Consider the following 14769-nt stretch of genomic DNA (forward strand, 5'->3'; position numbering starts at 1 on the left):
ATTATCTCGAAGGGTTCTAATCCTTTTAAGCTATACCATGGGATCTTTAACGACCACATTGCAGTCACTCAGCCGGGGAAAGTCAAACAAAGGACGCAATTAAAAACGAAACCTGAGAATTACTACATCTGATCGTTCTTGATTTTTTTCCTTTAAATCCTTTTTCCTTTAAATCCTTTTCTGAAAAAAAATGCACCACTCAGTAATAAGTTGAATAAAAGTGAATTTATGAGTAATCTATATGATCCACAATGGGTTGAGATGCATATGTGGTGACACACACCCCCTATCAAAGTTTTTTAAACTTTTGTTGCCTTGTAGCCTGGAATTAAATTGCATTAAATGATACTTTTTAACCTTTATTTATACATCATAACTCACAACTTCCAAGTGAAAAACAAATTCTACAAATTTCAGAAAATTAATTAAAAATACAAAACTAGAATATCTTGGTTGGATAAGTGTTTACACCCCTGAGTTAATACTTGGTGGAAGCAACTTTGACAGCAATTACACCTGTGAGTCTGTTGAGAAAGGTCTCTAGCAACTTTACACACCTTGATTGGGCAATATTTTCCCATTCTTCTGTACAAAACTGCTCTAGCTCAGTCAAGCTGCGTGGGGAGCGTTGATGGACAGCAATCTTCAAGTCATGCCACAGATTTTCAATTGAGGAAACATGAGGTGAAGAAAGTGTGTGATAAAGACGCTGCACTGTAATAACAAATATTCTAAGTGTAAAAGTTTATTACAAGCAGGTCAGAAATTGGCAGGAGAAATGGTGGTTATGATTCAAACAAGGATTTGGCGGGAAAACCCAAGAGTAGGCAATGTCGGGAATATACACAATTATGTCGGGAATATATGTATACATTCTCCCTTGTCCCCGATGCCACAAACCCGCCATCCGATGCCATAAGTCAATCCTTAGCATTCTAAACAAAGGCACCAGACACCAGAGAGAGAGAGAGAGAGAGAGAGAGAGAGAGAGAGAGAGAGAGAGAGATGGTTGCAGTGGGAAAGAAGTAGTGAGGGTTCATCTACATGCCCCAAACACACATTCCACAACCCAGCTGGATTATGGTCGCTCAATGATTTGGTCGTTCTGGCTCACCTCCCACACGTTCCCTCCCGGGCTCCTCGCTCTGCTCCCCAGTCGTCTATGGTGCCCGACGATCTCTGGCTGAACACGATGGAATGTGCAGCTTGAGCAGGGATAATGGCCAGTGATGCGAGTTGTGGCGGGCAGCTTTTCTGTGACTGAGCAGCGTGGCAGCAGCCGGGCTGTGGCGAAGGTGCGCAGGGCTTGGCATGAGCTTGGTGAAAAAGCCGTGAAGAATATGAAAAGAATCAGTTGAAAAGTCAGTAAAGTGTCAAGAACATTAGAAAGTGAAGAAGAAGTGAGAAGTTCAGAAAGAAAGTCAGAAAGAGGGTCTCAAAAAGTGTCTGAATTGAGGTCGGAATAAGCAAGCGAGAGAGTGAAGAAGTGCAGATGCTCCTTTCGAAGAAATGCAGATGCTCTTGTTTCCTTCGCCACTTCTCTCCCTTTTATTTCTTCCCTGCATCCCCCCCCCTCATTCCGTGGTGAGGAGACCCCCATTGGTGCAGGCTCAAGAGGGCGGTTGGAGCCTCCCTTCCATTGATTGGCTTGGTCCCGTCCCTCTGCCCAGCAACAGAGTCCGATTGGTAAAGCGGGGTCATTGCGGGGGATTTCCGGGAAGGGGTGAGAACTTAGCACTTACCCTTCACCTTTAATGGATGGGTTCCTCTTGGGGGGGATTGACCATGAGGTTCCTTGTCCCCCTCCCACTCAAGCCGATTGCGCCAAATTCTCCGCTGAAGTGAAGGACTTAGGGATGGCATTATCAGTGTGCGTGTGTGTTGCTGGTGGGAAATAGTTCGAGTCCATGGTTTGTTCACGGTGCTAAAAAAAATTCCATAGGTATTTATTTTCTTCTCTGTTATATATTGTGTGGGTCATCCATACCTACCTGTGGTTCCCTGGTTATCTTATCCAGCCACTACCAGGTGAGCGCCCAGGGGTATTGCCCCAATGTTTAATATAATATATTTTAAAGGATGGGTTCACTTGTTAACGTTTCTATCTGAACCCCTGACTCATGTTATCAGGAAAGGAAAATATCATGAACTTAAGCTAATTCACATTCACAACGCATAACTACCCATATGAATGACGTATCTTAATTGCTAAACAGAATTCTAAGGCATAACTCACATTAATCTATGTAGATGCACTTTGTCCTTCCTTCCTCACGTGGATGGCTCACAACCGCGTATACCGGGTGACCCACAAGTAACGGGGCAGTCAGAGAATCCACATTTAAGCAGAAAAAGATACTCCATGGTTTAAATATTCCACTTTTGGGGGATTCTGCAATCAAAATAATTATTAATTAATAACATCAAACAGAAATCAATTAATCATCAAAATAATAATAAAATTGTAGTGACTGTTGTTCCGGCAACTGCGCTATTACTTCAGGGCCACCCAGTATTGTACAGTCCGTCCTTGTTTAACGTTGTAGTTACGTTCTTGGAAAGTGCGACTACCTGAAATGTCTTTAAGCGAATCCAATTTCCCCATAAGAATTGATGTAAATAGGTGGGGGTTAGGTTCCAGGGAAAAATTTATCGCCAGACAAAAGACATCATTTACATATAGAGCATAAGTTTTTTTTTAATAATTAAAAAAACAATCAATTGAATATCATCATCATCTCTCATTGCTTCAGATCTTCATTGGTTAGCTCTTATCTGTGTGATTGCAGAAGTTGTGTAACGTCGGCTTGTTCCACCTCATCAATACCCGCTTTATTGGCCGAGCCAAGGATAACTTTCTCTCACAGTGAGGAACAACATCTTCAAATCCTTTCAAGTCATTGACACTTCCGGGCCACAACTTCCTCCACGCACCATTCATGTACACCTGAGTAACTTCAGCCCAGGACCCACCGATGTTATCAATATACTTGAGGATGTTTCCATCAGTTTAACACGTAAACACGTGGCAGCTAGTCAGGTGGATCACTACCGTACTTGTCAAACGCCTGAGATCAGAGAGGGAGACGCAACCACCGATGTTATCAATGCACAGCTTGATGCATATAAGGCCGATAATGCAGGTACTCGAAGAGGGCTTACACACCAGTATTTACGGTACGGCCGATGTACCATCATTTCAGTGTGACCACTCCTTGGCTTTTTTCACAAGATCTTGGCTATTCGCTGTTGTCCTTGGCGTCTTGGTTTTCTATAGGTTTTCTTGGCGTATAGGTTTTCTATTATCATCGCTTTTCTGAAACCTTGTGAATTCTTGGCTTTTTTCATTGGCTCACCTTGGCATTTATGAAAATGAGGAGTGGTCACACTGCATCATTTACGGTATAATGTATACTGTAGCTTCATTAAAACGAGGAAACCCATGACTTTGATACTAAATTAGAGGTAAAACGACTTTATAATGGAATGGTGAACGACTTTAAATGAGTATGATCTCTAATATACAGTATTTCAGCGACTTAATAATGAAACAATGTTAACTGGGACGATCTTAATGGAGAACTTTCTGTACATACAGTATATAAGTATTATATATATATATATATATATATATATATATATATATATATATATATATATATATATATATATATATATATATATATATATATACATCTATATTAATATTTCGGCATGCCCCTTTCTTTGTTCCACCATCAGATTTTTGTTACTGCATGAAATGAAACAAGATTTGGCACATATACTAATGATATTATTGTCTTCCTGAAGAGGCCCCTCAAAATTCGTTTTGATGCATTTTCACAAACTACAACGGATTCCATTCAAATTTGGTACGATTATGGCTTTTGGTTCAACTTAGGTCATTGGCTATAAATTTTTTCCATAACACTTCTGATATTCGAAAAAAAATCGATAAATCGATATCCCTTATGGGATTTTCCATTCAAATCCACTCAAGTTTAAGGTCTACGGGGGACGCAAATTTCCACTTTGCCCCAGGCGCTGTTTACCTCCGCTACGCCAAGCTGTTCAGGTTAGGGTTAGGGTTTGGGTTAGGGTTAGGGTTAGCTACCCTAACAGCTAACCCTAACCCTAACCCTACCCCTAACCCTAACCGCTAACCCTACCCCTAACCGCTAACCACTAACTGCTAACCCCTAACCGCTAACCCCTAACCGCTAACAGCTATTCAGGAAATTTGCAAGAAAGCCCGGGCAACACCAGGCTTTATTGCTAGCCCGAGCAATGCCGGGCATTACTACTAGTGTATACATATATATTGTCACGGCATTGGCGGCCCAAGGTTAACCCCCTGACTCAAATTGTGGTGATGGGCGGTTAACAACGCCAGCCCGAATGGTCGAACTTCTCCCTTGGAGGAACAGTCAAATCAGGGCTTGGTGGGATTTTAAAGAATAAGGAGAATTTGGGAATTTGGCATGCGCTTCCAAAGCCATGGCTTCAGCGAACGTTCCAGAATGCTGATGTTATTCGCACATGCCAAGAAGCCATGGCAGTAAATCACGCATACCCTACGTGATGATGGCCCTGACGGCTCCATTATCCCCATGGGTCGAGATATTGATATAATATAATCCGGGGCACTAGCCCCGGATTATATTATATCAATCTCCGGAGACGGATTATATCAATCCGAACGGATTGAACTACATAATAACCCCTACAGGGAAGGCACTATTCTTTACATACATTACGGAAATAACTATTCTAAGAGTCTACGTTCTGTGTGCATTTCAATTTCGACATACAGTTAATAAAACAGCAACAATATACTGTATAGCACAATATCTCAACAAGTTACGGACGGCTTTGGATGAAACTTGGTGGACGAGTCGGTTCGATGACAAGAACAAGCTGATTAGATTTTGGTTGAGGTGCGAATCCTGATTCGGCCTATGGATGCGATACGAAACGTAAACTAATTAGCCTAACGGCATTATGTGCTCTACCGAGTGTCCTTCCAGTATGAAGTGTTTTAATTACTTGTTTAATTTAAAATCCACAAAGACAAATTGAAAAAAATTGGTACATGTCGGTTCGAAATTGCTCTACGTTATTGTTATGGAGATAGAACAACATAACATTGGTGTGTTTTGATTTTTGGTATACTTGCTTGATTTAATGAAGTATAAGAGGTTAATGTTCTCAGTGGTGTTGTGAAACCGACCTGATGAGGTCAGTCCAGCATAGCTTCCCGAGTGAGCTGTGAAAGGGATTATTTTAACAAGACAAGACGAGCCGTTCCATCAACGAAAAGTACCCTAAGAAGACAAGTGGTAGTTTAAGACATTGATCGAGGATCAATGGATCGATTTAAGGATCGATTTAAGACATTGATTTAAGACATTGATCATTGGCCTGATCGAGGAAGGGTCTTTGTGGGACCGCGTGCCTTCCACTTCTTAATGATCGTCTTGACTGTGCTCCAAGGGATATTGAAGGCCTTTTAAATATTTTTATACCCATCCCCTGATCTGTGCCTTTCCACAACCTTTTCTTGGAGGTCTTTTGAAAGCTCCTTGTTTCTCATGGTTGAGTCTTTGCTTTGAAATGCACTTTCCAGCAGAGGAAACCTACAGGAACAGCTGATTTTATTCTGAAATAATCAGAATCACTACAATTTAACACAGGTGGAGGCCAATTAACTTGATGTGTGATTTTGAAGGTGATTGGTTCCACCTAAGCTAATTTACAATTACTATGATAAGGTCGGTGGACACTTATCCGACCATGATATTCTAGTTTTGTATTTTTTATTAACTTTCTTAAATTTGTAGAATTTGTTTTTCATTTGGAAGTTGTGGGTTATTATGTGAATCGAAATGTGGAAAAAAAGTCTGATTTGATGTAATAAAATTCCAGGCTAAAAGGCGACCACAAGGTGAAAATTTTGAAAGGGGGTGCAGACTTTCAGTCGGCACTGTATTTTTGTAACCCTCTTTCAACATCCTTCTACTTCCTCTACGTCTCCCTTACATTTCTCCAGCCTTATATTCTGTTTAATTATACTTCTCAATTCGCCATTCCCACTTCCTCTACTCTTGCATGTGTAACTTGTCGATGTCTCCATTGTTTGCATTCAATGTTATGTTGTTTTCTTTTAACTGCAGCATTGTTCATTGTAGTGCAATTTCAATCTTCATGACCTCCCAGCATTGTTCATTTTGCCTGGGCTTGACTACAAAATGTGCTTAAAATGTTTGCATGCACTCATCTTCCACAGATACTTGCGATTATTTCCATTCTCTTCATTGTGCTGTCCACCATCGCACTCTCATTGAACACGCTGAAGAACCTGCAGCACGTGGACCGGTTCGGTCAACCAGCCGACAACCCGACCCTGGCACATGTGGAGGCAGTGTGCATCGCTTGGTTCACGATGGAGTACGTGCTTCGCTTCCTGTCCGCACCCAAAAAGTGGAAGTTTTTCAAAGGCGTTCTTAATGTCATCGATCTGCTCGCCGTGTTGCCTTACTACGTGACCATCTTCTTGACCGAGTCCAACAAGAGTGTATTGCAGTTCCAAAATGTACGGAGGGTTGTTCAGATTTTCCGCATCATGCGCATTCTACGCATCCTGAAACTAGCGCGGCACTCCACCGGTCTACAGTCTCTTGGCTTCACACTCAAGAGGAGCTACAATGAATTGGGACTCCTCATACTTTTTCTGGCTATGGGCATCATGATATTCTCGAGTCTAGTATTTTTTGCAGAGAAGGATGAGAAAGACACCAAGTTCAGCAGCATTCCAGCCTCCTTCTGGTGGGCTACCATCACCATGACAACAGTCGGATATGGAGATATATATCCTAAAACACTGCTGGGGAAGATCATTGGTGGCCTGTGTTGCATCGCTGGGGTACTCGTCATAGCGTTGCCCATTCCGATCATTGTCAACAACTTCTCTGAGTTCTACAAGGAGCAAAAGCGGCAGGAAAAGGCAGTGAAACGGCGTGAAGCGCTGGCAAGAGCCAAGAGGAATGGCAGCATCATCTCCATGAATGTACGAGATGCCTTCACAAAAAGCTTAGAACTTATGGAGGCTTCTACAGACAAGCACGGGGCAGAAAACAGCAAAAAGGAAGAAAAAACCTGTGGCAACCATGTCACTGCGACTCCTTTAAAAGCCACTCATTGTACCCTTTCCGATATCACCTCCAAGTCATGTGATTCTCAATACCAAGATGCGTGTTTATCCAGGTCTCTACAGGGTCAGTGCCCCACGATTACTGTCAGTCAGTTTAGCATTGGAAACATTGAGCTGGAACTTGCAGAAGGTGTTGGAGGCAGAAGCGAGTCAATATTGCCTTTATATTGTGGATCTACTGTTACCAAGGACATGGTGATGGATACTGAAGAGGATGATTCATCACAGTCATCCGGTCACTGTAGGCCTTATTCCACAGTCAGAGATCCCTGTGTTGACCTACACAACGCTTCAAGCAATGACAGCTTTCTTAGCTGTAGCACCGACTTTCCTGACATCGAATGCTGCACTCTTCCACTGAACATGTGTAGGAATGACCCAATGCCTGGGCTATCAAACAGGTGTTTGAGCCAATCATTCACTGCCTGCAGCTCTGATGACATTTTTGTAGACACTCCTCTAACAAGTCCTGAGTGCATGGAACAATGTCCTGCATGTAGATCTCCAGAGGCAGGAGCGATTTCTGCAGTGGGAATGACAACGTGGGACTCACCGACAAACACAAACAAAAGTAAAGACCCCCTTGGGCTGCTCTCACACAGTTCTCACACAAGCCCATTGAGGATTCTGGATGATGATACACCAGCTGGAAGTTATGGGAGGTGGGATGGTTTGTGGACTGAAAAGTCAATCAGAGAAATGGGTAGGACTTGTGCACCTTCTGTATCTAAGAGATGTGTCAATCGACAGGACATTGATGATGCCTCGATGATGCAGAACTGCGTAGTCATGACTAAAACATGGTCACCCAAGAGTGAAGGTCATCATACCTTTGTGAACCATAGTCCACCAGAAGATATTAGCATGACGGATGGCAAGGTAAAATCCAGAGTAAAGGTGGCTGGGGTGTAAAAGTATAGACATCCCCTGCTATGGTGGAATATCCCATTGTGTACTTCACCTAAAAATTGCACTGTTTGTTGCTACAAGTTGGAGAAGATGTCTGATAGTGTACATATGGTATTTGATCAAAACTGCGTGGAATTAAAGAGCAGTCATTGGATATATCATTTATATAAGCGCTGCTGATTCGAGTTGGCTAATCAAAACAGCACATCAATTACATCATGACATAATGTTCAACATGATTGGTCACAATTCGTGCTCACGTGACCACAATTAATTTTTTTAGAATGCACAATGTATATGAATGTACGTACGTTTGTTGCAATAATGTGAATTATCCGTTGATTCGTGAAGTTTTTGGGTTAAAGTCCCATCTTAATGTCCCTCGTTTTCATACCGCCATAGGACGATGACATCACAATGGTAACAGTGCTTCATTGAACCAAAAAGCAAGGCAGCCTTTTGTGTGAAATTAGTGTTTTACAGGAAATTGAGTTAAACAGTTAAACATGAAGGTTCGAAATTCAGCAGGTGACATGCTCTGTTGCAGATTAACACGGAAATTAGGTTATAATCAGACATGATATGGCTGTATGGTTTCACTAATGATGCAGAACTCAAGTGTAACACTCAAATTTGTGTCGATCTCACATCCCTGTTGAGTCGGTGTCGGACTCGGGAATGCAAAAAAACAAACAAATCCGACTTGAAGACATGAGTTGAGACTCATAATATAGATTCAGTGGGTGTGACAGGTATCAGATATTTCCATTTTAACCCTTGTTTACTGAAGGGACATTAAAGTACCAGTAAAGTGGTAAATAAAGGGTTAATACCACACGATAATTTTCCTTGATCTGGTGCAAGGCAAAGGGTCAGATAAAAATGAGCGGAAAAGGAGGGCATCATTATCGAGAGGATCGTTAACAAGGTGTGGAGAGCGGATATAATTGCTGATGTGAAATAAAGGGAGAGGTGTTTTAAGGTTCTGAAAAATGTGATTACGAAGAGTACAAATGCCCATTATTTAAATAATGAAGATAATTAATAGGAGTTTCCTTGAGGAGAGAGAGTGGAGAGTGAGAGAGAGAGAGAGAGAGAGAGAGAGAGAGAGAGAGAGAGAGAGAGAGAGAGAGAGAGAGAGAGAGAGAGAGAGAGAGAGAGAGAGAGAGAGAGAGAGAGAGAGAGAGAGAGAGAGAGAGAGAGAGAGAGAGAGAGAGAGAGAGAGAGAGAGAGAGAGAGAGAGAGAGAGAGAGAGAGAGAGAGAGAGAGAGAGAGAGAGAGAGAGAGAGAGAGAGAGAGAGAGAGAGAGAGAGAGAGAGAGAGAGAGAGAGAGAGAGAGAGAGAGAGAGAGAGAGAGAGAGAGAGAGAGAGAGAGAGAGAGAGAGAGAGAGAGAGAGAGAGAGAGAGAGAGAGAGAGAGAGAGAGAGAGAGAGAGAGAGAGAGAGAGAGAGAGAGAGAGAGAGAGAGAGAGAGAGAGAGAGAGAGAGAGAGAGAGAGAGAGAGAGAGAGAGAGAGAGAGAGAGAGAGAGAGAGAGAGAGAGAGAGAGAGAGAGAGAGAGAGAGAGAGAGAGAGAGAGAGAGAGAGAGAGAGAGAGAGAGAGAGAGAGAGAGAGAGAGAGAGAGAGAGAGAGAGAGAGAGAGAGAGAGAGAGAGAGAGAGAGAGAGAGAGAGAGAGAGAGAGAGAGAGAGAGAGAGAGAGAGAGAGAGAGAGAGAGAGAGAGAGAGAGAGAGAGAGAGAGAGAGAGAGAGAGAGAGAGAGAGAGAGAGAGAGAGAGAGAGAGAGTGTTCCAGGGAAATATTGCATATCGAAACGAAATTGAGCTGGAGATGAATCTTTATATTTTGTAAGTTTTTGCTCCTGTAATACCCGTCAAAATTATGTATTGGATCCTTTCTAGTTATTTTTACCGATGAAATAGCTTTGTGACTCCTGAGCCTCTAAAGTAAGCATTTTTCAAATGAGATCAAAGATTTCTGTCTCTCTCTCTAGAACCCTTACAAGGTCGATGTTGAATGCAGCTTCTGATGTCTTCACCTTCACCAAATCCTTTTCAGGACACAACAGACACTCCTTGCACAATACCCACATTCCATCCCACCTGCCGACATGAGTTGGTGGCCATTCAAGATCTCACATTGTCCTTCGAGAAGAATAGAGAAGCTATCACCGACACCCTAAACAAATTACAAATTGCTCCTTTAACATATAGGAGGAGGCAATGCATCGGAGGCACAGCCTCACCTCCAACAACTGATGCTACTCACAGACATGTGCTGCATACACAAGACGACGAATAAGGACACATTGAAAGATGACGCAATCAGAAGTTTCACCTTGTATTAATAATATACATTTACAACAATGGGTAACCCAATTACATCCAGGACAGTATATGGCAGACCATGCAAGGGGCTGCAAAGTGATTAAAATAATGGCAATTCAACTGTAAAGATGTTACAAAGACCCAGAAGGTTCAACTTGACGTTTCAGCCAATGGGTATCACCATTCGATCAAAAGGGAAGGTTTGGCCTGAATGGCATTTGATAAACTTTCATCACTCCTTTGGATCCTTCTCCACATGCCCCCAACACACACCTCTTTTGAATGCCCGTTAGATCTTTCTTTGCCTCTTTCCATTGTTTTTCTGGCAGCCTCTTTATACCATCACTGCAATGCTCTCACAGGTCTATATTTCTGCTGAAATCACATTTTCATGCATGATCAATTTAATATGGATGCTTGTTATGAGTGTGCCTAACTCAACCTAATTTATATTTTTAGTCCAGGCCGATTCGAAATCCAATATGAGAGACAGACGCACTATTTAAGGAGTTGAACGGATTTCCTCAAGAATCCAGGAATCATCAAAATTGTAACAATGTGTTTATACGCTATACTTGTATTTAAAAGAGATGTTTTTACAAACTCAGACTCGATTTGCTGGGCTTGACTATAGATGAATCCTCATGGTAAAGCAAAGGTAAAGTAAAGCGGAACCCTCATGTGTGAAACACAAGAAGAGGTTTTTCACTTAATTTTTATTTTTATTTTTTACAAAATCGAGGCTCATGGAAGATCAAGAACACAAAAGTTACCGAGGCAATGAACTGACAGCGGTGGGGGGGGGGGGGGGAACAGGTGAACACAACAAGCAAGGGAATTAATGAACAGGAAAAAAAGAGGAGAGAGAAGAAGGGATCAGGGAACACATTAACCTACAAACAAGACGGTTGGGTACGGGAGGATTCATGGGGGTAGAAAAGACTATAGGACAGGGATGGGGGATGGCATGAGAGTCAAGACAAAATTGGCTCCGAATGACATAATTTTATTTGCTTCGTAACTACACATCATGCTTTCAGTTCATCTCATGTCTTGAGAGACGTGTTAAGCTTTGGATAAACAATCTTTGCCGCAACATAGTGACGTCATCATGGGAATTAACAAGCAGGTGCATTTGTTTTTTTTTTCCCTGAAACATTATACAGCCAAGGCAGAGCAACTTCCATTGAAGATGAAAAAAAAACCGTTTGAAGGTTTGTATGAAATGCCTGTAATTTGTCCATCAGAATTACCCGAATTAAAATCCTTTGAAATCCTGCTGTTCCATCCCCCAATATTTCTCGGGTCGACCATTAGGAAAAAGTGATATATTCTTCAATTATAATATGATAAATGCGAAACTACTCTTTGGTGTTAAGAATGATCATATTATAATGATGAGGTGATAATAATCAATAATAATATTATTATTGGCATTGTATATACATTTTGATTTTAACAGCATAATATGTTCTGCTCGGTAAAAAAAAATTCATGTTACCTTCATGTTCACCTTGTCAATCTACAACAGTCAATGCGTTTAAATAAACGTTTTATTCTACATTTTGTGGTCATCAAGGCAACGGGTTTTTTTTAACGATATTTATGCATTATCTTGCTTGGTTAATTTCAATTAAATTGGGATTGCAGGATGGTCTGGAGTTGAGACTCTACAGGTATGCACACTGTGTGACCACTCATCATTTTCATAAATGCCAAGGTGAGCCAATAAAAAAGCCAAGAATTCACAAGGTTTCGGAAAAGCGATGATAATATAAAAACCTATACGCCAAGAAAACCTATAGAAAACCAAGATGCCAAGATGAACAACGAATAGCCAAGATCTTGTGAAAAAAATTCCAAGGAGTGGTCACATTGTGCACACTCACCTCTGAGCTGCCTTGCCTTGGTTTGAAACCCGGCCCAGCTATAAACTGTCATCCTGGTGTCTTGCAGACAGGTCGAGGCATCAATGTGTGTGCCGTCCCTTGGATGGACGTTAAACTGGGCGTCTCGCCTGTCGGCATTCATTGGTGGATGTTAAAGATCTCACAGTATGCTTCACGAAGAGAAGGCGAGCTACCTCCTGCCAGCACCATGGACAAATTACAAATTCCTCCTCAAAACTACAGGGGGCACAGCCAGGCTCCCACACCCACCAATTGATGCAAAACCACAGCCTATGTGTTACATTTCAACGACGAAGAACAATTGGAATTCATCACAATTAATATTTATTGTCTTCACATCGCAGTCGGGTAGTTGGCCTCTGTTATTTTTACCACCTATCCTCAAATGTCGCTCTGCTTTCTCAAGGATGAGAAGGATGGATCTCAAGGATGCATTCTTCCAGAAGACCCTCTTCTTGGTCAAACTGAAAATAATTTGGTGAAACTCCCAAAATCCATGGTTTCTGAACACCTCAACTCTTTTCTCACAACTGAGGAACCTGATTCTCCTGAGAGACCTTTCTTCCTCATTCTTCCTTCCAGGGATTCAAGCTGATGGTGCACCACCATTTCCTGTTGTCCTGCATCCTTACTCACAATCTACATTTCCCCCATTAATTTTCCCGAACCCAACCGGCTTACTTGAAGGTTGCGGTGTTTTTTCCCCTCCTTTCCTCGTAATTCATTCACCTGTTCACTGTATCCAACTCACTGTTGTCCTGTGGTCCCACACTTCATTCATACTCTCCATCAGCTTGCTCTTCCAAGAACTTCGATCTTGTAAAGAAAATAAAATGGAACATCTCATAGATGTATGATGGTTGGCTTGAATTAAAGATTCTCGTAAAACATGACTTTCTTTTTTTTTTTTACAAATTCTTTCCACATGAAACTGTTTATTCCTGATACACGAAACACCCTGCAACCTATGCCTACAGAAAACGAACTTTTTGGAACGCCGACCACATTTTCCATCCAATCATCATGCAACTTTGTTGAAAGATTCTCCAAGGGTTGGCGCTCCCATGTTCAAAGTTATGCGTCAATCGCTAAAAGCAGTTGCGGAGAAATCGAACAAAGGTGAAAAGTGAGGGCAGAAGAAAAAAAGTGAAGGCCGCGGCCGACGTTCCACAACATGGTCAAGGATGGTTGTAGACACCTCTTACTAGTGAAATATCTTGTTGGCCTCATCACTGCCTACAAGACTGGCAGGATCGTTGAAAGGTATGTTCACTTTCCTCTGAGCTGTCGAGCCTGGGTTTGAATCTGGATACAGTTATAAACTGTCATCCCAGTGTTTCACAGGCATGGCGATTCTTCAATGTGTGTGTCATCCCTCATATGGACGTTAAACAGGTGTCCCGTCTGCCGACATGAGTTGGTGCACATTTTAAATGCCACAGTGTCCTTTGTGAAGACAAGGTAAGCTATTGCTTCGAGCGTGTAGAGCATGGTTCATCATCGGATTTGCTTATTGTTCTGTGTATTCTTGATACACGATTTGATATTATTATTCAGTCGTCTCTTGGCTTTCAGGCCGAACTTGGATGACAACGAGCCTCAGTTTCCAGTCCTCTTGTTCAAGCATTGCTGTGTGTGTAGTTTCTTTGTCTCCAGGCTCGTATCCTGACGTCTCCAGTCTCTTCAACATGTCGATGTAGTTGTGTTGCCCAGGTCAGTTCTGCTTGAACAGGCCCACGGCATGGAGATAGCCGATCAATCTCCCCGGAGCCACGCAGAGATCCCTCGCATCTATGGTGTTGTGCTCTTATCTAAGTGGAGCCAGGACTGTGCAGTCTTCCATAATGTGTTTTGATGTATGTGGGGTGGCCTGGCAGAGGTTGCAGGTGCCGTCGGTGGTGATGTTGAGTCTACATTTGTAGTGTATGAGCTGTGGGTTGTGTCCACAGCGGAGGTGTGCATGGTGAACATTATCGGACCTGGAGAGTAGTTGGTCTGTGTCATGGATGGGTATGGGTTTACTGCTCAGTATACTGCTTGGGCCTAGTTTGTTGATTGTTTGGTTTTTATGGTGATGTGGGTGTGAAGGTGTTTTTTGTAGTTTCCGTTCTACATTGGGGGAATGTTTTGGAGGATGTCACTGTAGTGTCTTTGTGGTGTCGCTTTGTGTCTCAGGACCTGTGGATGGTTGTACATGTATATGTTGATGCAGTTGAGAGCTGGTCTGCCCTGATTTGGCCTTCCATGGTTTCACGATCATTTACTTTTCATGTTTCCACACTAAGGTGTAGTCGAAAAGGTAAAAGACACGAGTTCAATCCACAGTTAACATGTATACCCTTTAGGAATCGAAAAAAAGGAAATACCTATTTTTGTGGGTATCTCTTGACAGTGGCAAGTATACCATCAGCTAGAA

The 14769-nt window shown here is 42.2% G+C and overlaps 1 protein-coding gene across 3 annotated transcripts in view; it reads left to right on the plus strand.

Annotated features, from left to right (window-relative positions):
• LOC147017363 (potassium voltage-gated channel subfamily B member 1-like) overlaps positions 1-12004 on the plus strand; it is a 68612-nt gene extending 56608 nt beyond the window's left edge. For 2 of the 3 annotated variants that reach the window (XM_085846968.1, XM_085846970.1), the window contains exons 2-3: positions 6287-8089; positions 10175-12004. In XM_085846968.1, the coding sequence (XP_085703094.1) occupies positions 6287-8089; positions 10175-10417 (2046 nt within the window). In that variant the 3' untranslated portion in view covers positions 10418-12004. Of the gene's footprint in view, positions 1-6286; positions 8090-10109 lie in introns of all 3 variants that reach the window. The other variant, XM_085846969.1, reaches the window with a different exon arrangement.
• The last annotated feature ends 2765 nt before the right edge of the window (positions 12005-14769 follow it).

Source organism: Eptatretus burgeri, chromosome 11 (genome assembly GCF_056783735.1).
Source record: "Eptatretus burgeri isolate ZD-2024b chromosome 11, Ebu_testis_v1, whole genome shotgun sequence".
Taxonomy (NCBI): domain Eukaryota; kingdom Metazoa; phylum Chordata; class Myxini; order Myxiniformes; family Myxinidae; genus Eptatretus; species Eptatretus burgeri.